Below are 25,390 nucleotides of genomic sequence, written 5' to 3'. Positions count from 1 at the left end.
TTAGAAAACTGGACCTCAAAATGGTTCTTAATTTTCCCTCGGTCACCCAATATGGTGAAATGCTGATCCTCTCAGTAACAGGAGTTCCCTGCTTCCTAGCATGTCACTCTTTTTATCAATTCTGCCTCATGGTTCTATCACCTGTCAGTTTCTCTAAAGTCTTACATGGTAATGGCCCTCCTCTGCTTTATACTCTCAGATGGACAAATGGAATAACTTCTGGCAGAGGCCTTAAAATGTACCTTAATATTATACAGAAGTTTTCTGGGAACATAGTGCTCTCAAGACAGCAAAACCAGGAGAACTCTTTGGTAATAGTGAGAAAAAATACTAGTAGAGAAATGATTTCCAGTTGGTGAGCCTGAAACGCCTAGGAGAAGCCCTAAAGGTCAGCAAATCCATAAGCCAGGCAGGCTTTGTAAGCCAAATTAACATGGTCTCATCTATGCAGTTTTTCAAGTATATGTCTAGCTCACTGTCATTCATAAAATATAAATTCATTTACAAGCAGTGCTGAATTTGTTATGTCATTTTTAAAAATAATTTTTATTGATTTTAGAGAAGAAGGGACAGGGAGAGACAAAATATCAATTATGAGAGAGAATCATTGCTCAGCTGCCTCCTGCACGCCCCTCACTGGGGGTGGAGCCTGCAACCCAGGCATAGCCTGGTTCATAGGTCGATGCTCAACCACTGAGCCACGCCGGCTGGGATGTTAAATAATTTTAACATGGCTATTAAAAATACAGCTTCTAGCATAAGCAGTCTGTGATTTTTGTTTTCATTTTAAAAACCGGCTATGCCCACTCTAAAAGGTTAGAAACCAATGGTATTGAGGAGAGAGAGCTCTGCCTATGAAGTTTAACAACCTAGATTTAAGGACTAGCTCGACTAATTATAAGTTTAAAGCACTATAAACTCAGGCAGTCAATTAAAGTCAATAGACATCTACTGAGTGCCTTTAAGGGACCTGAGCCTTGAGCTGGGGTTAGGAGAGTGAGTAACAGTCCTTCACTTTCTTCTCTGAGCCTCTATTTTTCTCACCTATAAAGTAAGTAGAATAATAGTGACTCTCTTCACAAAGCTAATGTGAGGGTCTAATGAGATTAAACCAGAAAAAGAATATACTGGGAGGTTTGTGAATATGCTTTGTAAACTCTTGAGAGATTTATAAACTGAGGGGGCTCAAGACAACTGCTGAGAAGTAAACCCTTCAACTCTATTGACCATCCACCCCCATGAACTTATCAAGTGCTGACAGCATTCCCTAATTTGATATCATCTTATATTTATATTTCAAATATTCTTTTCCATATCTTCCCTTCTCCTCCCTCTTCACTATACTCCATAAATTGTAATATTCTTTAATATCAATATGTCACTACAGTATCAGATTAGCACTAAATAAGGCACCAATATAGAATTCAAAGTAAGGAGTAGCCCAAAGGCTCAGAGCTTGCAGTTTATAAGCCCAGGTGCACACAAGGCCCATCTGTGAGGGTTATTTTAAACATTGTCAATTGCATGAGTTATGGCCAGTGAGGATCTCGCCCAGTTACTAGTTAACCCCAAGAGTTAGAAAGACTTGTTCCTCCTCTTCACTCGTAGGCTGAGGCCACAGTATCACCTCATGTCAGGAAAAGAGTGGGTCATGGGAGAGGACCCATTACTCATAAAAGAAAACTTTCCTGGTTCCAATGTTCAGCAATATATTACGTCTAATGTACTTATACCTCTCTTCTGATTTCATGTTGTATGTACTAATTGGGAATTTGGTCTTTCTATTTATTTTTATCACTTAGAATCTGCTAAGTACTAGACAATACACAAAGAACTATGGAGAAATGCAGAACATGTAATACGAGTAATCCCTATTTGCAGAACTGTATAAGGAAGTCAATGCAGCATTTATTGCGAGGCAGCAAGTGTTATTTTATATTCTCCAACCAATGATACCTTGAAGTGAGGCAATGGAGGCTCAGAGCCTACTTAATCCAAGGTCTACATTATTCTAAAATTCTGGCTCCCTCCACTCTACCTCAGTACCTCCCTTCGTCTGGAAAGCAGGACACACCGAAAAGGAAAGTGAACACAGACATTAAAAGAAACCTACAAATAAGTTGTAGAAACTCTACAGGCTATCATATGTCCAAGGGAGGCTGTGTCTGAAGTGCCTGGAGCTAGGCTAGCCTTCCTCTGAGCAGATTCTGAAACAGATCAATGATACAACCTGGGGAACCAGGAAAGTGGACGCCAGTCAGAAAACAGTTGTGCTAGGTCCAAGAGGAATGACACTGGGTGATCAAATGTCTAATAAGAATAAAAGCTCTAATCCCAGCACACCATTGGTCCTTCCAAATTAGGATGCTTCATCTTAATGACCCTTGGAAGGATAAAAAGGCTATGAAAACTTTGTAAATTACTATAATTTTCACAGTCCCATCTTCCAGGCAAATTATAAAAGAGAACGCTGCTTCATTTCTTAGTTTTGCCAAGTTCCTTAGGCTCAGCATTCATTAAATATCCCTTCGTACATGGCACAATCTGAAGCAAGATGAATGGAAATCATGTTTCTCCTGATATTGGTGTTGGTTCCAGTGATATAAGTGGGTAAGAGGATTTACAGAGGAAAATTGAATAAATACACTGGGCAACGTTTTCAAACGGTTGTTTGGCCCTTCTGTTTTCTAGGAGATGTACGACTAAGGGGTCAGACGGGGGTTCCTGCTGAACGCCGCGGCTCCTACCCATTCATTGACTTCCGTCTACTTAACAGTGAGTAATCAAGTGTACCTGGAAAGGAACAAATGTTTTCTTTTTTGAAAAAAAATCTAACTTCCCTCTGAACTTCAAAACCCTCTGAGGTCTGCCTTCCTTCCTCCATCTCTCCCCTCCCAAGTGGAACTTAACCCTTTGTCTTTAGATTTCCTGCCTTCTCAGAGATTTGGGGGAGGGGGTGTCAAATAAGATAATGTCAGTTTTAAAATATATATGTAAGTCTTAAAAGTGAAGCTCTACACAAGGAAACTATTGTTGTCATTATCCAGCATATTCTCTCTACCTTCAGCTATTAGACTAGATAAAATTCTATAATTTTATAATTTATCTAAATTATATAAATTTATCTAAATTACATAAATTCTATAATTTATATAAAAATATACATAAAATAAGGAAACCTATTCTAAAGCTGCCCTTAGTAATCTACCCAATATTGATTCTCCCTTCTTTGTCTAATCTAAATCCCTATGGTTCGTTCTTGGGTTCCTGGCAAAAACCCTTCACCACTGTGAGGTCTGCATTTGCTGCTTCCTCCATTATGACTACCTCGAAAGTTCACTTATTTCTACCTTTCCCCTTCATATATCGGTCCTCATTTGGAGTTTTGCTCCACCTCTAGTTCATAATTCTCTTAATCTCAAATTCCTTTGGCAATCCAAACCAGTGACCAGTCACCCCTCCAGATTGCCTGTCTCCTAACGATCATAATCCTTCTTCACTTTGGACTTGGAGGTGGGGGAAGAAAGTAGATAAATCTCACAGTTTGCTCCAAGGTTTTCAGTGTTTGGTTCTCATATCACTTCCAATCTATAAATTTCAAAGTGCTGGGTTGTACCTACAGAGTTTTACTTTCCTTTGGCATAAACAAGTTCAGCTAAAGAGGTAATTTGATTTACCTCGACCCTTGGAAATGACTAGGAGAAATTAGAACTGGCTCTTTCTGATCCTTAGATCCTTAAAAGGCCAACAGGAGATGGATTTGTTTGTATTTCTGGCTTGTTCACCTCCCGTATCAATGTGCAATATCTGTTTTCTCAGTGTTTCAGGGACACAGAGACTTGGAGTAATTCTTTCTATACTAGAGACACTGTTGTCTATCCATCCTGAAATCCTCTTTCTCCTCTGCTCAGCACTCCACTCTGAAGAACTCTTTCACTGTCTTTCCCAGGAACACATGCAAAGGAATATTCATTAGCCTTTATTGTATTGGGCTTTATAAATGGTCTCCATTTTTACTCCCTCCGTGTATGAAACACATCCCTAATCTATTTCAATCTAATTCAAGATCTTAAAGGATTTTCTCTTTATAGTTACTGAGCTCCCAATATCTATTGTTAACTTACCAAATAGATTAAAGGGTCCCCTCAGAAGGATTATATTAAATGATTATAAATGTCATTAGCTCCTTACATTTAGCTGAACAGCTCGGATAGTACTGAAGCCCTCTGAGATTCTTCCTTTCTGTGGCATTATCCATTTCGTTGTCTAATGCCCCGAATACCTTGTTAGGGAGACTAGAACCAGTAACATTACTGTGGTCACTCTCCACAATTTCCTAACTTAGCCTTCAATTAAACAGCTTGTTAGTAGGTAACAGAAGGTATATGGATATCTGTGTTATGTACAGTCACATAGTGAGATATGATATAGGTCATATCTCCTGCTTCTTCATGTGCACTCTGTTTAATTCTTAGTCATGTTTTTGTTGCAGTTTGTCTGAGTTGTTAGTGTGCTTTCTGCCTAAAGGGAAACATTTTAAACATAACTTTTAAAGATTTTAAAATAAATGCCTAAGGAACATTTTCTCCTAAAACTTTCCTTTTACTAACAAAACAGGAATCCAATTCTACACAGAAAGTACCCCACTAGTTTAAAGTGAGTTTTTAAATATCATTTTCCATAATTTTGAGTCGTTTTTTCCCAAGTATAGGCAGAGATCCAAGACTTCATTTTCCTTGGGTGCTTTCAGTTTTGCTAGCATTTGTTGGGCTTATTTTTTAAACCATTTGTAAGAAAATCTGAATCACCATGGCCTCTATTCCCTGTGTCTTGCATCCCTGAATCCTTCTAATATGCTTTGTGAAACCCACATGGCTGATATTCCCTGTCCAGAATGTTCCTGGGTGTTTGCTCTCCGTCATCCACCTCAATATATGCCTTGAATGGTTGGAACATGCACAACAAAAATGTACGTTGAATAGTAAGGCCCATTGAACATTTCCATTGGTCCCTATAGCCATGGCCCCTACTTGTCACAGCAGATCAAGAAATGTCAGAATTAATATCTAAAATAACTTTCCTTCTATCAGAACAAAGTTTTTAAGTATTAAATCGGGGATGGGCAAACAGCAGCTGATGCACCAAATCTGTGCCCCCACCCCTGCCTGTTATGTAAATAAGATTTCTCATTGCAGTGTTATTTATAATAGCCAAGATTTGGAAGCAGCCCAAGTACCCATCAGTAGATGAGTAGATAAAAAAGCTGTGGTACATTCTCACAGTGGAATACTACTCAGCCATAAAAAAGAAGGAAATCTGCCCTGGCCAGTTTGACTCAGTGGCCAGAGCATCGGCCTGTGGACTGAAGGGTCCCGGGTCGATTCCTTGATCCGCAACTGGGGGCGTGCAGGAGTCAGCCGATCAATGATTCTCATCATTAATGATTCTCATCATTGTTGTTTCTCTCTCTCTCTCCCTCTCCCTTCCTCTCTGAAATCAATAAAAATCTTACTTTTGTGACAGCATGGATGGACCCAGAGAGTATTAGACTAAATGAAATAAGTCAGTTCGAGAAAAACAAATACCATATGATCTTACTTCTATGTAGAATCTAATGAACAAAATAAACTAACAAACAAAATATAAACAGACTCATAGATACAGACAACAGACTGGCAGCTCTCAGAGAGGAAGGGGTTAGGGGGCTGGGTGACAAAGGTGAAGAGATTAAGAAAGAAAAAAGCAGATACAGATAATAGTAAGGTGATTGCTAGAGGGAAAGGGGGGAGGGGGAAGTAAAAGAAGGTAAAGGGAATAAATGGTGATGGAAGCAGACCTGACTCGGGGTGGTGGATGCACAGTACAATATACAGATGATGTCTTATAGAGTTGTACACTTGAAACCTGTATAATTTTATTAACCAATGTCTCCCCAATAAATTCAATAAAAAATTTTTAAATAACCTGGGGAAAAAAAGATTCTATTGGAACACAGCCATGCCTATTTGTTTACATATTATCTGCAGCTTCTTTCACTCTATGATGGAAGAGTAGTTACAACAGAGACCATATGGCCCATAAAGCCAAAAATACTTACTGTATGGCCTATACACAAAAGTTGCCAACCCCTAACTTAGATTTTTAAACAGAATTCAAAAGATTTTATGACCTCTACATAGGCACATTCAGTCCAGTCTATTTTTCTTTGTTAATATCACTTTTTTCTTTTCAGTTCGAGTGCCATTTCTTTACTTTTAAAAATGGACTCACATTGACTAAATTAAATGAGACAGAAGTATAAACAAAATGGTACCTCTTTTACTGATCCAGATTGTACATATATATTTTTTAATTGATTTCAGAGAGGAAGGGAGAGGTAGAGAGAGATAGAAACATCAATGATGAGAAGGAATCATTGATAGGCTGCCTCCTGCTTACCCCCAACTGGGGATCAAGCCCACAACCCAGGCATGTGCCCTGACAGGGAATTGAACCATGACTTCCTGGTTCATAAGTCGATGCTCAACCACTGAGCCATGCCAGCTGGGCCTGACCCAGATTTTAGACTCCACAATTATAATTTCTAATTTCACAATTTTTTTCTGGAAGAGGTATCCCTTTCCCCATATTTTTGAGGGCACAGTACTACAATGCCCATGTACTTATTGTCTACATAATAGGTGACAATATATACCTGGTTGCCTGGCATAGTTCTAGTTTGCACCTGTTGTCCAGGCATATTTATTAATAATGCCACCTTTCACTCCCAAAATAATCTGGCTTGAACAATTAATTACAAGGCCAATGGATAATGTAGTTTTTTCCCCAAAAGACTACTTGGAGACAACACCTCTCAAATGTCACCTGCATTCTAGAAATGAAGATGAGAAAATCTTCCTAATGATATTTATCCAGATCCATCCATTTGCCCATTAACATATATGTAAGATAAAGTTACTTGTTAACAGCCAGTTGCATTTCCTGTTAATATTTCAAGCAATTTGAAAAAGGGGCATCTATATGTATTTTCAGAGGCTTCTCTGGATAAGTAGCAGGAAACGTGCCTTCAGCACCATTGTGTGGAACACAGGAATGATAAGCCTTTAAAGAGGACAGTTATTGCTACACCTGAGTATGGACGGGCAGAGAAGAGGGAGAGAAGGAGTAACAATTATTTGTATTCCACATGAGAGAACTGGAGCAGGGCAGGAGGAACAGAAATGTAATGGCTCTGTTATACCAATATCAACTTCCTATAGACTTATTTCATTCACTAACTCTGTTGAGGGGGGAAGAGCAACCAGAGAGGAGAACATGTAGAGAAGAGTGTTCAGAGAGGCATGGGGCCACAGAGGTGAATGTGGCAAAAGCAATCACAATTCTCTGCAGAACAGGTGGCTACAGCACGGCCCCTTCATCTTTCTCTCCTGGTTTAATATAATCAGTAGCCTGAGTAGATAATGACTAGGTGGAGATGTTCCCGTGGCAACCATTTCAGACCAACAATGCGATTTCCACACTTGCTCAGCATAGGAAGGGACGCACAAAGCGGATATTCCCAGCGACTGTGGACCCTGAGGGAAAGAGGCCGCTTCCACTGGAGGTGTCAGGGCATCCATATCAGCTGCCACAGAGAGCCTGGGTTCCAGCCCAGCCCTGGGCTCTGCAGTAGTGGGTTAATTGGATATTTGGTTTTCCTGTAGCTTAATTTGCTAATATTGATCTTTACATCTCTATTCCTCCATAGCTGCCTTCCTAGGCAGGGCCATTTCATTTTAGCTACACATGCATGAGATAATTTTAGTATAGCTACAAAATATTTTCCTTTTCTTATTATTTCTGAAATAGAACTAATATTTACACACACACACACACACGTAAAGGTATAAGTGACCCAGTGACTCAATTGCTTTTTTAAAAGCTGCCATCTAACACATATTACAGCCTTAGAAACACAAAATATAAAACATATCCGTGAAGGATTGTCAACCAAAACCCACCCAGTATGTTACCACCTGGTGCAAAGTGATAGCCCAACTTAAAGATAGAGCGGTGATAAGCTTTAGAAACTTCATTTTCTAAGAGTGAGCTCCATGTAGGTGATGACAGCCTTTCAGTAATCTTCTTAAAGATAACTTTTCACATTACCTATGAGAATGAGACCCACACAAAATGCAAAGAATTTAAATTAAATAAAATGTTATGGGATGAGATGTTGTTTAAAGGTATAAACTTGTAGGTAGTAGGAAAGTAAGTCCTAAAGATCTAATGCACAGGGTCATGATTATAGTCAGCAGTGCTGTATTATAAACTTACACAATGTTGTAAGTCAATTATATCTCAACTTTTAAAAAAGAAAAAGAGAAAACAAAATAAAATAAACACATCCTTAAAAAATATTATAGGGTGATTTGAAAGAAGTGCACTGAGGGGATGCTATCCCACCTTCCTCCAAGCCCTGACCCCCAGCCCTGAGCTCCTCAAGCAGACAAGGGAGGGGCCAGCTGGGACTGAGACTTCTCATGAGTGCCAAGGCAGCACCCCACAATTTCAAAGGTCAATATTTTCCTTCCTCTAGAAGAAAGGCCAAGCATTGGTTGTGGTTGTGGTGCCTTCTGACTCACCTGGACCATGTTGCATGACGTGTACTCAGGGTTTCTGGCTGCAAGTTCCCCGGTACTTCAGATGCGGAAATGCCAGACCAGTAGGATGGTCAGCCACTGAAATGCCACTACATTGCAGAAGACAGAGCTGATGGTGTCCTCACTGTTTCACTCATTCCTTGTCACTACTCATCAGTGACCTGGGGTTGGCAGTGTTCCAGGAGATACAAGATGAATGAGACATAGCCACTGCCTTTGAGGAATATTTAGAGACATAAGCAGCTATATTTTAAGGGATGCAATACATCTATAATACATGCATGTATAACGGTAATATCCTTAATATGAGAGGCATGTATCTGTGTACAGGATTCAGAGGAAAGATTCATTAGCATTGGGAATGTTGAGGAAGGGAATAATTAATTTTGTCTTGGAAAATTGGAGAAGCCTTTCTAGAGGCATTAAAACATGAGAAATTTCTGAAGCAACAACAAAGTGAATGACAGCTGCATGCTAAAGCCAACTTTTAGGGCTTCAGTATCAGGAAAGAGTTGTCAACAATTCTATTCAATTGGGTATAAATTTTACTGGAAAATGAGGTTTTCAAGTAAGGACCAGAGAAGTCAGGAGAGATCATGCAACATACCCAACTGTCTGGGAAAGACCATAGTCTCATATACACACACACACACACACACACACACACACACACACACACAGTTTTAATCTAATGCTAGAACTGAAAACAACCATTGCTTTCTGTTAACCTGGCTAATATCACTTAACAGCTTTATTTTTTATCTGAGTGATGAAAAACAGAAAATTGAATCAGGGAGTCCAATATTTCCCTTGGGTTATTATTTATTCATTCATTCATTCAACAAATAGAACACCTACTCCATTCCAAGCAGGCCATGAAGCCAAAATGTCCTGAGCCACATCAATAACCACTGGACTAAGATAACTTTTTTTAGTCCTCACCTGAGGATATGTTTTTATTGCTTTCTAGAGAGAGAGGGAGTGAGAGAAACATTTATGTGTGAAAGAAACATTGATTGGTTGCCTCCCATAGGTGCCCCAGCTGGGGATCACGCCCACATGGAATACTATTCAGCAGTAAAAAATATGGAACTCTTACTCTTTGAGATAGCATGGAGGGACCTGTAGAGTATTATACTAAGAAAAATAAGCCAGTCAGAGAAAGACAAGTATCACATGATTTCACTCATATGTGGAATCTAATGAACAAAATAAACTGATGAACAAAGTAGATCTAGAGACATAGAAGCATGGAACAGACTGTCAGATCTTAGAGGGAAGGCAGGGGTGGGAAGGTGGGTGGGAAGAGATCAACCAAAGAACTTGTATGCATAAATGTATAACCCATGGACCTAGACAATAGGGTGGTGAAGGCCTGGGGCGGGGAGCAAGGGTGGGATAGAAGGGATCAAAAGGGGGGAAGGGGGATATATGTTAATACTTACAATAAAGTTTTAAAAAAACACACATACAACCTAGGTATGTGCCCTGACCAGAAATGCACCTGCAACCTCTTGGTATACAAGATGATCCTCCAACCAACTGAGCCACCTGGCCAGGGCTGAAATAACCTTTTATATGATGACTAGCTCTTGTCTCAAACTGCTCTTGACTACAGTTTTCCAGAAATATCAAATGCAAATATCTGAACATTTATTTTTAAGTTAACAAGGATTAGGGGTATCAGGGTAGCACCTACCACATCCTATCCCTAGGCTGAGGATTCTGAGAGCTCAAAAGGAAACTTTCAGATATTACTCTAGTCTCAAAGACCTAACAACCTCATTACATAGACAAGACAAACACACACTAAACCAAGAGCTATACAAGAGCATAAATTATCTAGTTCTAAAATAATTGACACCAACAGTAAATCAGAGACAGAAAAGGCAGAGATTACTGAGGTGCCATGAGCAGAAGAGAGCTCTGTGGTCTGGTGCTGAACTCTGAAAGATAAGGTCGAGTGTTGACTGGTTAACAAATTGTCTAGAGTGAGACTGAGCTGACATATGGGAAACATTAAGTCACTAAGTAGGAAGAAGGTCCAGAAAGTAGTGAAGTACATTGGCTAGAGAGAAAATGAAAATCTTGGAATGCCAAGATAAAGAATTTGAACTTGATTCATTACGCAAAGAAGATCACTAGAGAATTCTGAGAAAAAGATGGCCAGGATAAAATAGTGTTTAAGAACATTAACTGACACCCATATGTAGGAGGGGACAGACTCAAGGAATCAAGAGAAATGTAAGATTATGATGGCAATAGAAATAAAGGTATAAATCCAGAGATGATGTGGAGAAGAGGAAATAAAACTCAGTGATACTGAAAGCTCCAAGGGTTGGCCTGGCCATCTGAAAAATTGAAGATGAGGTCGATGGTGAGGAAAGTTGAAGGGCGAATTGGGGAAAAGATGGTAAGCTCATTTGGGACAATTTGTTTGTAGTAGAGTCAAATAGAAATATCCAAGAAAGAGCTGGAAATAAGGTCCTGCAGTGCAGTTGAGAGAGGCCTGATTTGGAAGTTTCACTTGGGAATGACAATCATCCATGATCCATGGCTGGAACAGGTATCACAAAATCAACAACTTCATTGTTTAAGGGCCCCTATAATTTTAGTGTATAATAAGCTTAATTTAGCAAAGCTCAAGACTGTTGACAATAAAGCCCACAAAGAAATAAGTTTCACCAGCAATTTATTTTCCTCTGTGAGAAACTATTTAGACACTACCCTTGTTCCCCACCACCACTACCACCACCATTGTGGGTTCTATTTGGTACAAACATGGCTACTTGTGTCCTGGCCCAGTGGGTTTGCTAACTCACCTGAATACAGCAAGTTAAATGGCAGTTTTCTATTGCAGCACTTGCTTTAGTAAAATCCTAACCCAATAGGAGTATTTCTAGTGACTTTTTTTCATAGTGGCTTCTCTGGATTTCTGGAGACCGTAAAATGTAGAGAGAAGCAGGAGTAAATTTTCTTTCGATTAAAGTTACCCTATGAGTAACAGAGCTAGAATGACTTGTTTATTAAATAAAATTAACCTCCTACCCAGAAGCAGGCACAGCCTATCTCTTATGATTTCATTGATAAACAAAATTAGGGTTATGTCCTCTTGTTGACACCCTACCTTAAAAGTTTTAGAAGCTCTAAAAGACTCACCATGGTCCCCATTTGACTAGATATATGAAAAAAATACAGTGTGTTCCATCCTTGGAATCTTTTCTGTGTTTCCAAACTGAGATCTCAGAAGATTAAGATCTTGTTTTCTCTCTAGCTAACAAACCAAATTGCCTTAGGACTCCTGGGTGGTGTATTACTTATAAGCAACCTTAGGAGGAAGAGCAGTGGAACAGATGCCCGAGAAAAGTGGCAGCAATTAGGGAGAAAAATCCCAAGGGGAAGGTGGCCCATGTCACTGCCCCTGACAACGGCCACCACAACAGCCTTGAGATGGGAGGTGCTTAATCCCAAGCCCAGGATGCAGGAGCCAAGTGTGGATCCCTCTTGGTCAAGGCTCCCCGAAGCTGTTATTTCCCTAAGGTCTAGAGGCACTGTAGGGTTGCTGTGAACACTGGAAGTAACAGAGGCCATTAACACCCAACCACATGCTGCTTGTCTGACTCATCTACCGTGGTTGCCCCCTGAGAGTTCCACGCTCAGTGAACCCCCGCTGCCCAGTGCACTCTCTAAAGCATGGTCAACAGAGGAAGCTGGCAGAAAGATAATGAGCTTTGAAGTGAGACTGGGTTTGAATCCTACTTCTTTTGTGAGTTTGGAAAAGACATCCAAACTACTTAATATCCACGCATGTGAAAGGAGAATGTAACACCAGCCTCACTGGGTAGAGGTGAGAAGTGAATGAGATCAATGTATCCAGCAACCTGTCTTGTGCACAATAGATCTTCAATAAATGTAGTTGAACTTTAGAGGTACCTTCTTCCTCGGCTGAGTACCCCCTCCCCAGCCACCTCTTCTCTTAGGAAGCCCTGGCCCAGCATTATGAGCCTTCTTCAACCCTCCCAGGGGTCTGCCTCGTGATAGCCATTCCCTCCTCGGTGCTCCCACCCCATCTCCAAAGCATCTATTACATTGTAACTGCAAATTCACTGAACCTGAGCTTCTGGGTAGTGTCCTGAGGTAGTAACACAGCAAGTCTGGCTCCGGACCTTCCATGAGTATTTGGGAACCATGAGTAGCACTTGGAAATCACTGATATAGGTCAGTTATGCCATACAGATATCATATCAAACAATACTAATATTAATAGCTAATATGTATGGAGCTCTTGGCTTCTAGACACTGCTTTATGTGCTTTGCACAGATCAACTCATTTAATCCCTACAAGATCCCTATGAAGTAGACACTACTATTTAAACTGAGGCCCGAAGAGTAAAAATAACTCACCCCCAAAAAACTTGTTACCCAGAATTCAAACCCCAAAACTACAAGGCCAAAGCACAAGCTCTTAACCATAATAGAATATAATTCTTTCTTATACATGAATTTTAATGTTCAAAGTCAATACATGTATGCAGCATATTCCTTTTATATGACATATATATGACAATTACAAACATTAAATATTTTTTACATAATAATAGTCATTTTCCTTTTATAGTACACTGAGACTATTTGCTTTTTGGTGTGAAACTGCTTCAATATTGAACAAATTGTTATATAAGTAATTAGGAAATATGTAATTATATATCTATGTGAATATTAGATTTTGCAAGTTTTCAAATTTATTTTATAATATTCCAGAAGGTGCCAAGTGAGGAATTGCTCACTTCATCAACAACCCTGTGCTCTTTGATAAGGAAGAGAAGGGTGTGGAGGTGACAGCGCAGGACTCTTGTCAGCTGTCTCCAAATAAGGAGGAAATGGAATCACTATTGTGACAAATTAAAGTCGGATTTGGGGCTGCCACCGGTTGCTTTAATTTTTCTCAAGGGGAGTTGGTTATTTCCTGTCATGCAAACTGTGCTTCGATGAAAGACAGTTTCTCAAAATGTTTATAATACAGGGTGGGGCAAAAGTAGGTTTATAGTTGTGAGTACGCAAAACAGAGTTTATTCTTGTACTATTATTTGTTAATCACTGTATCATTTTCCATATGAACAATTGTAAACCTACTTTTTTCCCACCCTGTATATTAAGTAAAAATAAGTAGGATACAATTTTGTATATTTTAAAAGAAGATCTCAGTTATGTTTTTAAAATATACCTAAATTTAATCAGGGATTATTTCTAGATGATTATTATTTCCTTCTTTCTATTTTTCTATTTTTTCTATCAAAGGCATATATTCCTGTTATAATCTCAAAAAGTAAGATTTTTTTAAAAGAAAAAAAAAACCTCAATGTTGACCAGAAATAGAATCTTTTTTTTTTCTAAATAAAGTAATATCAAGATGCAGAAAATGAAGTTGCAGTTATGAGCCAAAAAAACATTCTTTGCTAGGCCAACTTGGAAAAGTGATTGGAAATTGTGAGGCTGAGTATTTATCAAAGCTATGTATGGGACTTCACAATGATGGCTCCTCATTTGAAGATGAAATTTATTCAAGGAGCATGAAGTCAAAGTTGTAATCTATGGTGAAACAGCACTTTACATGACAAAGCTTTGAAATGAAGGCACGCCAAGAGATCTTTCAGTCCAGTTTCTCAGTTTAACAAGCAAAACAACAACAAAAACACAAGAAACAATAAACAAACAAAAAACCAGAGCGGCCAAGTGCCTCACTGCAAGGTAAGGAAAGAGTTAAGATCCAGGATTCGGATCTCTTGACATTCTGTTTTCCACTCACCACATGGCCTTCCTTATTTAAACTCCACCTTACTGATAGAAAATAAATTTACCCCTTGCAATGAGAGAAAAGCTAAGGCAAGGCTTCCCCTGCCTAGGGTTGGCGTTGGCTCTGGAGCCCACTGCCTGGATTTGGATTCCAGCAGCAGCGGCTTCCCAGACCTTGCCTTTCAGGTTCCTGGGCTGGAAAAGTATTGAAGAGGACGAAGATGTATCCCACAGGGTTACCGTGAAAGGTAGTGAATAAATGTGTCTGAGGTGCTAGCATGGTGTCTATCGCCATAGAAAATCTCAAAAATGTGGACTTTCATTATTACTGTTATTTGTATTCCTACTTCCCTGTGACCATATGTAGAAGCGCTTGTGAGAAGAGTGTCTAACACATAACAGTACAACTTGACTTACGTTGAAGAAGAGTGTTTCATTATCACTTTTCAGTTTCCTTCTCTTTCACTTATTCATGCTTTCAACAAATATTTATTGATCTCTGCCTACAATGCCAGGCACATCTCTTTCTGAAATATGATCGCAAATAAAATGAGAGAGAAAGACAATAGCTGGAAACGTGGGATGAGAAGAAAGTGTTTCTGCGAGACAGGCACACATGCTGAGAATCATCTAATTGAGAAAGAACCGTGGACTATCTGGGAGAGAAAAGTCATAACTGAGGCAGAGTGTCCTGATAAGGTGGGAGGGAGACTGGCCATAGCAATGGAGGCAGCTCTTCTGATAGGACATGTAGAAAGAAGGAAGGAATGGCTGCAGAGTAGAAAGTTTGGGAGGTTTTGTAACAGAAAAGGAAGGCATTTCCCATCTAATGACTTCCAGTTTCTCTGTGCAATAGGAAGCTAGGTGGGGAGTAGTGAGGACCAGGCACTGGAGGACCCTCCTCTGACCCAGCGAGGCAGTTCTGTGCCCTGCCTGGCCACCAGCACTCAGCATCAGAAGGACCACAGCTATGGCCCCACGGAAAGGGAAACCCCAGCAATGGCATGGTGACAATGGCCACACGGTTGTCAGCTAAGTCTACATCTTTGCTTTCTCTCTCTTTCCCAGTGTGGGCCATTGTCGATAAGCCTGTCACTATGCCTGCCCTTGCCCCACAGTCCCCCATCTCCCGGCAACACAAAACTGGAAAACAAAGAGACTGATAACCTCATGTCAAAGACTCCTCTCTCGTGCTTATTTGTGCTCTCTGGGTAATGTAATCTATGAGGAATGTCCAGCCATAAACACGAATTTTACTTCTGCACACTCACCCTACTACCACCCACAAGGGCAATCCATCACATGAAGACAGCTGACTGCAGCTGGGCTATTTCCAGGCTGGGGCTGGGAGATGTTCCCTCCTTGCTCTCCTGCCCCCAGTGGTTCTGGATCCTATGGCATGTGAAGATTTCTAGCACCTTTTCTCCTAAGAGTTGCCAAGAATTGAGTCAAGCACAATGCACTCACCTTAGTATAAATTACAAGTTCCACTCTCCCCCTCCCTCACCCATCCACCATTTTTTGACAATCCTTGTGAGGAAGGAAAATCCCCTATCTCCTCTCTTCTTTTCTCAATCTTTTATTGTATACCTTACCACATTTCATTTATTTTCTGTTTTGGAGACAATTCTTGATAAAGACCATAAAGCTAAAAATCAATCCAAAAATATATCCCTGGAAGACCTGGAGTAATTCCCCCCTTTTTAAATAAGAAAAGGTATGCCAAACCGGTTTGGCTCAGTGGATAGAGCGTCGGCCTGCGGACTGAAAGGTCCCAGGTTCGATTCCGGTCAAGGGCATGTACCTTGGTTGCGGGCACATCCCCAGTAGGAGATGTGCAGGAGGCAGCTGGTCGATGTTTCTCTCTCATCGATGTTTCTAACTCTCTATCCCTCTCCCTTCCTCTCTGTAAAAAAATCAATAAAATATATTTTTTTAAAAAAAATAAAATAATAAAATAAATAAATAAATAAATAAATAAGAAAAGGTAAGCTAGATTAAATGATTTCTTGTGCCAGGCTAGCAGCTATGGAAGATAAATAATGAACAAAACATTTCTAGAAAACCTGGTCTACAACTGAGGTAAACAACAGGTGATTATAACCAAAATTATAATTTAAAAAAACTCCTAACACAAAAGCTATTTGGGGCATAACTTAGTTTTTCTTCCATGACTCATGACTTCTCAGAATCTTATAATGCTTCAGAGTCATTTATTTTAAACAGCAATTATTAACTGGCACTTCAAAACAATCTTAGTGTAGAGTTTAGCTTTCTTATTTTTAAAATTTCCATTTGCTGAACCTATAAAGGCCAGTGATGCCACCTGATCCTTTGAAAATAGTCTAAAGCAATGGTTTTTTCTTTTAGTTGTTTGAAAATAGAGTAATACGATTGATGAATTTCATCTAACATTAATAGCTAGATAAGTAAGAAACACCTACTATATGGAAATTAATAATAAGTCATGCCACCATAGTTTTATGACAGGAATGTTCTCTTGGAGTATTTCTGAACTCGCTATTTAACAGCTCTACCCTCTGGTAATATTTTTAACTGTCTTTAATAAAGAAGATTAAGAGAAGAAACACTTATGCTCCTTTAAATGATCATTTAGAACTCTGCAACCATTTACCAATGACATTAATGGCATGAATAATGGGAAAGCGTGACTTAAGGTGATTTAAGGACAATTTAAATTACATATAAAAAATGAAAACTTGGGCTGAAGTATTAGAAAATTATTAAATACCACTCTTTAAATTGTGGAGTGGGATTTTAAATGGGGCCGAGAAATATGTGCAAAGCATCAACAAAATATTATGCTGTTAGAAAAGCTATACAAACAAAAGCATGTTGAAATCGCTTTGCTATATAACATTAGTTGCTAAATAATAGTATCGTGTGTACAGCCCTGAGGCCAAGCTTATGTCATCTGATTGGTATGGAGTGTGCCATGTCCCCGTCTATTTCCTTCTTGGGACTAGTGGAAATCAATTTTGCTTTTATTCTCATCTTATGTTAATGAAATATAAGCTCCACAGGAGAGGAACTTTGTTTTATTCATTGCTGTATCCTAGCGTCCACATAGCAGGGGCTTGACAATACTTGTTAAATGAGTGGGTTAAGCTGTTTATTTAAGACTTGTTGTTGTGGATGGCCAATTTTATTTTTTGTAAAGTTAAACTGTGCTTAACATGCTGACAAGTGGCTGGAGAGTTTGCCATGTTACAAAAGTTTTTCACATCAGAGCTCAGTTAAAGGGTATCTTCATGAAGAGATTATCAGTATTATATGGTATAGGTACAATATTACATATATTCCATCTTACTTTTAAATTATTTGTATTTTTTATAAAGAATTAATAATTAAAATTAATATTTAAGACCTAATTTAGGAATAGGAGAATCTATAATAATAAAAGCATAATATGCTAATTAGACTGGACAGCCTAACAACCTTCTGGATGTCATTCCGGACGTCCTTCCTGATGAAGCCACGGTGGTGGGGGCCGAGGCAGAGGTGGTTAGGGGCAATCAGGCAGGCAGGTGAGCAGTTAGGGGTGATCAGGCAGGCAGGCAAGTGGTTCAGGGCAATCAGGCAGGCAGGCGAGCAGTTAGGGGCAATCAGGCGGGCAGGTGAGCGGTTAGGGGCGATCAGGATCAGGCAGGCAGGCAAGCAGTTAGGGGTGATGAGGCAGGCAGGCAGAGTGGTTAGGGGCGATCAGGCAGGGATCGGGCCTAAACTGGCAGTTGGACATCCCCTGAGGGGTCCTGGATTGCAAGAGGGTGCAGGGCAGGCTGAGGGGACTCCCCTCCCGTGCACAAATTTTGTGCACCAGGCCTTTAGTATGCTATAAGGAGCAAAGAAAATTAAAGCATGGGACTGGATTATCCTTTGCCCTTAAATTGTATTTTCCAAGTCTGTAATCTATGTTAGTACATAGCGCCATTCCCCAAAGTGTGGTTTGCCTACCAAAGGGTATACAAGATGATTGTATTATGACAGGAACAACCTTTTACTTTTACTTTAAGTGTTGCATATTTATTTCAGTGTGTACTAACCAACACACTGAAATAAATGTAACTAACATCAAATCTATTTTTTATTCATATCAAATTTATATACAATATATTTAAGTAAAAATTGATTTATTTAATTTAAAGAAAGACACTAAGTAACTATGGTGTAGGCCGATATGCTAAACACCATAATAACTGCAAGTGAATGACTGAAACTGGGAAAAGTCTGAACTTGGTTTCTGCTTGGAGCAGTGAGGCTCAGACAGAGCAAAAGCTGTGCTCCTAAGGAGTAAGGATCTTCTGTTGCTGCACCATCTTTACCAGCTACACTTTTACCTAGTAGAATGGCTTTTAACCCTCTCAGACCCAATGCCTCCTTTTTACAGCACATACTTTTAATGTCTTCCTTTACTATCTTGAAAGGAAATCCATAGCCTACTTATTCACATAAGCTCAAAAAAATATATATTATAAGTTCCTAGTATAAGTTCCTAGCTATATTATAAAGCAGAAATAAAAGAACGGCTATATGTAGCTTAAATACATAATGTTTGGGTATAATGATGTAGTTTATATTGCAGCTACATGCAGAATCACTGTGAATGTTACAGCAACTAATGCAGGCTGACACGTCTGCAATGTTAGTAACATAATCCGATGTCTTGCCACTAGAGATTTCCTAAGATGGAGAACAACTCCTGATAAGGTCTGCTCCACCGCCCCTCCCTGCCAAAGTTGCATTCCTGAAAAAAGAGTATTAAAACTGTGCAAAAGAATACTTTGTGCTTATATGTAAAACCAGGAAACAGGATTAGGTTTCAGGCTTATATAATTACAAACAGGATTTCACCTACGTGAATACCTGAACAGCCATTGCAATGTTGAACGAGATAGAGACAACTGTTCCAAACACTTTGAGGCGTCTCGCATCTCTGACTCTTCCTCTAAATTCCACTCGGACCCTGTCCATCATTGTGACAACCATAAACGCCCCTCAACATTTGATCTCATAAATCCAATAGCACGCTCAGCCTTGTTTGTTTCTTAAGTTCCTCATTACTACTAATGTGTAGTTATTAATCCACTGTGGCCTTTTATTTATTAGTGTCAGCTTTGGGTTCTCTCTAAAGCATCTTAAACAAAGAAGATTATTAGCTCTATGGCTCCTAAAGCTATGATATTCTAATTTATTATTATTACTGAAGTTTTATTGTTTATAGCTTGTTAACTATAAAGTTTCCCTGTTGGCTCAAAATTGGTAAAATAATAATAACAATAGAATACTTAAAGTAAATTTCAGAAAATTTGGTTGCTTTTAAGGAAAATATTTCAGAGTTAAGACTCCTGAAAGAATCTGAAATTCAATATAACTAGAAATCTGGTTACTAAAAATCAGATACTTTTTGAATTATCTACGCCACCCAGGGCTGCAAATTTTGACAGCATAGCTTTAAAAGCAGATTCTTGGCATAAATTTGAGTGGATTTTGACCAAGTCATGTTGAGAAATTTGCAACTGCAGCATTTATTGGGGTATACAAGAAAAAGAAAAAGAATTAATGAAACTTTCCAGGGTAAAGGACCTTCAACTTAACTGAACTTCTGAACTTTACGCCCTGTTGTAATCTTTCTGACACTTTGAAGAATAGTTCTGGAGACTCTCCAAATAGAACACTCCTCACTGTTCATTCTTAAACACTGTGAAATCTGTCAACCCAACCAGGTCATCAAGGGGGCAGACTGTGATTTGTCATTACGGATAGGGATGTTCTCTAGGACACCGAAGTTGCTGGGCAGATTTTGCTTTCTACCAAGAGCTAGAACCTGGCATTTTGAGAGTCTAATTTCCCTTCATTTGGAAAGCTGGCTTAGCATGTATGCTTGAATCAAAATATGCCCTACACAAGTTACCAAAGCGATGGTTTGACATCTGTTCCCTTAATTATTATCACAAAGCTGACTATTGAAAATAACTAACAGAGCTTTATTTTCAAAAATGGCAAGTTGAAAACACTTGCCTCAGCTCAAGATAGAACCTGCTTTTTTTTAATTAGCAATTCTATGTGCAACAAATTAGGGATTGAGTGGCAAATAAGGTAAACAGTTTAGTGGGTAAGAAAGGCAAGTGAATATGACAATTCTGATATGCATAAATAACTGCTTTGCTGAATATAAGTTGGGGTTGGGTTGCTGTAGGAGCCCAGCACAGAACCCCAGCAACCACTAGAAAGGGCAAGGAATACTTTTCATACAACCACCTTGTTTTTCCTCTCTTCGCCCCTCCACCCCAACTTCCAGTTCTCCCCCAAACAGAGCCTCAGCCATTCTGAGATAGAACCCCAAGCTTTAGACTGTTCCCTCTGCCCGCTTCCATCAGACACTATCAGATACTCCCTGCCTACCTGCAGACTAATTCAAGCTAAGGTATTCGTTGATTGGTCAAGCAATTCTTTCCAGATGATAGTTGTATTCTGACTAGGTCTGTCTTTACACATTCCACTAAATATTATTGAGCATGTATGTACTGTGTGGGTTAATTTCATTTCTTTTACCCAAAAGACTAATAATGAGTAGAAGAGCCAAGACTTGAGCCTGGCCATCTCATTCTGGACTAAGGGCTCCTTCCTTGGAATTACATGTTTTAATCCATTTTATCGTGCCATATGTAGCCTACATATGTAGCCCCATTGGCTGAGACTCCAAGTAAAACAGTAGGATCATGCTAAACATGGTGCACCTAGGTGGAGATGTGTGAAACATTAGGGAGAATGGTAGCACTATCATAGTGCCATAGCTGCTCCTAAAGGTCCAACTCCCATGAGGGCACTGCCTAGCTATCCAGCACTCTAGCTGCCTGCGGGAAGAGCAATTGGAGGTCCCAAGACAGTTCAGATATACCATCCCCAAGCCAGGACCACTATTTTCAGCTCTTACTGCCATGGAGGAATATGAGTGAGCTCCCTTCTTAACAGAGAACTCTCTGAGGGAAGAGGCTGTGTCTTCATCATATTTGCATTCCCAGCACTGCCCAGTGCCTAAATCAAAGTAAACCCTTAGTTAATATTTCAAGAAGAAAAGGAATGCACAGGCAGGAAAGCAGGGGGGGGAAAGAAAGGAAAAGGAATAAAGGGAAGAGAAGGGAGGGGAAAGAGAAAAGGAAAGGAAAGATGAGTTATTAAAATAATCAAAGAGCCCTGACTGGTTTGGCTCAGTGGATGGAGTGTCGGCCTGCAGACTGAAGGGTCCCAGGTTCAATTCTGGTCTCATCAATGTTTCTAACTCTCTATTCCTCTCCCTTCCTCTCTGTAAAAAATCAATAAAATATATAGAAAAAAAATAAAATAATCAAGGACAATTGTCCTTGGTTGTTCCACAAGTGCTTAGCTGAATTGATTCTATGGCTACCAAGTCTCTGCCTTTCCTTCTTCTCTTCCACCTGCTTCATACACAGCAATTAAACTCTTCATTCTGAAAAATCCAGTTTCTGAATGAAAATGAGCTAAAATAATGAGCTAAGGTAAAGAGGTAAGAGAAAGCTCAACACACACACTTTGCGTACTCCTTAGTGCATTTCTATGCTACCTGCTTACACTCCTTTCCATTTGCAACTCCACAACTCCTACTTGAGCAGGCCTCTCTAGCATTAGCAGGTTATGTGTATATTCATATTTTTTCCAATATGGGCTTCTATAAGCTTAGTTTTAGTCATCTGTGGTCTCCATTGTCCTAAGAATAGGAACATATTTCCAACTGACCACTCTACCCCGGCCGTAGTTAGGCTTCACCTTACCTGGAAGGGCATGTAGAACCCAGCCCATTACCAGAAAGAACACAACCTCACAGGTTGCAAATCTAAAACCCATGTGGGATTCAGGGTGGTGCAAAAAATTTCTTTTCAGATTGGCTTTCACTGGTACAGAGACTACCTCTGGTGGATGCTTGTATGCCCCTTCTCTTTTGATTTCCCTTCTTCATGCCTTTCTCCTACCCTTTTCTCTCACCCTCTCCATCCTGCCACATCCCCTACAGACACACCAGGCACCATCAAGGGCAAGAGGCAAAGTGAGTCATCACATTCTTGAGAGTAGAGCCCACTAGACAAATGATCTTCCTCTTGCTCACATTTTCCACTTTGCATGATAATTTCTAGGCATTTATATACTAAAATATTGCTTACCCATCACAGCCTAAGTGGAACCAAAAGCAGTAAAGACAATGACGAGCCTATTCCACCACCTTTCTCTAGATAGCTGAGGGCAAAAACACTGTCTTAAAAATCCTGTATACTTGCCCTAACCGGTTTGGCTCAGTGGATAGAGTGTCAGCCCGCGGACTGAAGGGTCCCAGGTTCGATTCCGGTCAAGGGCATGTACCTTAGTTGCGGGCACATCCCCAGTGAGGAGTGTGCAGGAGGCAGCTGATCAATGTATCTCTCTCATTGATGTTTCTAACTCTCAATCCCTCTCCCTTCCTCTCTGTAAAAATTAATAAAATATATATATATTTTTAAAATCCTGTATACTCAAGTGCCACAGTACCTTGTACAGAGTAGGTACTTAATGGATATTTGCAGGTGGAGCCTTCCTGGTGTTTACCACATGGCTTAGATCTAGGCACCAAGAGAGGCTCAGAAAGAACAAATAGCCAAGTCATGCTAAAAGGGCTTCAGTTTTATCGACAGCTACCAAATAATAGTTCATATAGATAACTATTCTTGATTAGGATGTTATTTAGCATTATAAAGGTAATTAATGTTATCTTTAAGAAAGAGGGAGAAAAGAAGAAAGAAAAAAAATGCCTGTGTTAGGTATATTACGCTCTCAGACCACCTCTCAATCAGCGGTTGCCCGTTGACTAAAATCTTATGTGACTTGAAGTCTTGGCTCCAACATGGTTAAACACTAGGCCTGTGTGCATCCTTCACAGTTTTATTTTGAGCAGCCTGTTTGCCCAAATACCTCCCACTCTTTCCCTTCCCCAGAAACTGCGGCTCTGCTCTATGTACACAACAAAAATGTTTGTCTTTTCCAGGGCTTGAAGTACTAACCATGCCTACGGATGTCTTTGTATAATAACATAATAATCAAATCACATTAAGTCAGTGTCAGTAATACATGTGTTTCTATTTTAAAATCTACACATGATTTATTATTCACCTTCGAATATTCCGTGTGGGCATTTAGTGAAAGAAACGGGAAAGTTACATACATAGAATCACTTCCAAATTTTACTATGAAGTTATTTCTCTGTGTTTTTTTCTAGGTAAACCTTTATTGATTTTAAAACACTTGTATTTATGAATTATAATAAATTTCCTTTTGTTTTAATTTTACCATACTTTTTAAAGGAAGAAAAGCTGAGATTTCTTGAGTATTGATGTATCCCTACACCCTAGAGAAAATAGGGTTTCGTGTTAGACTTTCACATGTCCCCTACTTTTGTCCTTTCCTATAAAGAGCAGGATATAATGAGCAGAGAATCATTTCCAAAATCAGATAGACTTGGGTTCCAGTTTCAGCACTGCTACTTACCAGTTGTGTAATTTTGGATAAATTACTAAACCTTTCAAATCCATTAGTTCATCTGTATAATGTACCTATTAATAGCAACTTCCTAATGCCCACCTTTATGAAAAATAAATGGGATGACAAATGGAAACATACCTAGTAGGTCCTCAATATTTCTTAGTTCCATTCCCCTACTTCCAAGGGCTGTTCTTGCTATAGGTGAAACAAGTGGAAGGAGCATCCACTTACTTTTGTTCTAGATTAAGTATATCAGTTATATCTTTGGGGACAGTTCAGGGACCCAATCAGGTGGACATTGCAGTAGTCATTGAAACAATTCTTTCCTCTATGATCTAGCTAATGTGAAAATATATAGCTTTCCATGCCTGTTAGTGGTATGAGTCTTATTGGAAGTTTGTTCCTCACAAGTGTCCTATACCAAGAGTTGTAGATGTGATTACACCTAAGGTGCCACTATAACCCATAAAGAACCACAGGCCATAGGAGACAAACCTCAATGTACAATTAAACATCTCAAGTTCTCTGATGAACTTGTATGAATATTTACATTTTAAGTGTTATACTCCAACCAAATATAATACCCATTTATTTCAATCCATCAAATCAGAGGATTCATTTCGGTGAAATATAATTCAAGTAATCTTTGTAACCTACAAAGAGAAAGGAATTCACTTACAATATACTTTCTTTCCAAATAATAAAACATAAAGGATGCTTTCTAAAAGGTTTTGGAGACGCATGTTCCTCTACCAATGGATAAACTTTGTACTAGTCTATGCCTATGCTAAAGATGCACTTATAATCATTTCAGAAAATTCATCAAATTCAGAAAAGAAATAGAAATATTGTGTTAAATGAATAAATCTTCCCTGTTCTGGACAATTCATTCAAGTCAACAATTCCATAGTAGTTCCTACAAGGAGGAAGGTAATGTGCTACAGTAGGTATTAAAAATAGAAAACTTATACCTCATTTGGTAATCACCTCATACCTTCATTTTTTATTCAATAAATGCCTTTTAAACCAGGCACCATACTATATAAAAATGGCCCTATCCGAACATGGTATACAATAGTGTTCTACATGGTAGGAGAGCTGAGAAGATCCACTACTATGATACCAACCACAGAGTGTTAGGAGAACTCACAGAAGGATCTGATTGAGAGGTGAGGAGGAAATACTTGAGGTGGGAAATTGAAGGGTGGATGGCATTTTAACAGGTAGAGACAATATCCAATTGTAAAGGAATGTGGGAATCAGTACAGAAACAGAAAAACATGGGGACATGGGGAGGAAAAAAAACAGCAAGAACAGACACCTAGCTCTAGCCGGTTTGGCTCAGTGGATAGTGTTTACCTGTGGACTGAAGGGTCCATGATTTGATTCCGGTCAAGGGCATGTGCCTC

At 39.4% G+C, this 25,390-nt stretch overlaps 1 protein-coding gene across 2 annotated transcripts in view; it reads left to right on the top strand.

Annotated features, from left to right (window-relative positions):
• PDE7B (phosphodiesterase 7B) overlaps positions 1–25,390 on the top strand; it is a 269,758-nt gene that overhangs the window by 198,061 nt on the left and 46,307 nt on the right. For both annotated transcript variants that reach the window (XM_006084443.3, XM_006084444.3), the window contains one exon: positions 2,692–2,775. In XM_006084443.3, coding sequence (XP_006084505.1) covers positions 2,692–2,775 — 84 coding nt within the window. The remainder of the gene's footprint in view (positions 1–2,691; positions 2,776–25,390) is intronic.

This window comes from Myotis lucifugus, unplaced genomic scaffold, assembly GCF_000147115.1.
Source record: "Myotis lucifugus unplaced genomic scaffold, Myoluc2.0 scaffold_11, whole genome shotgun sequence".
In the NCBI taxonomy this organism is placed as follows: domain Eukaryota; kingdom Metazoa; phylum Chordata; class Mammalia; order Chiroptera; family Vespertilionidae; genus Myotis; species Myotis lucifugus.
The sequence above is the reverse complement of the archived record's forward strand: the minus strand, read 5'-3'. Positions and strand labels throughout refer to the sequence as shown.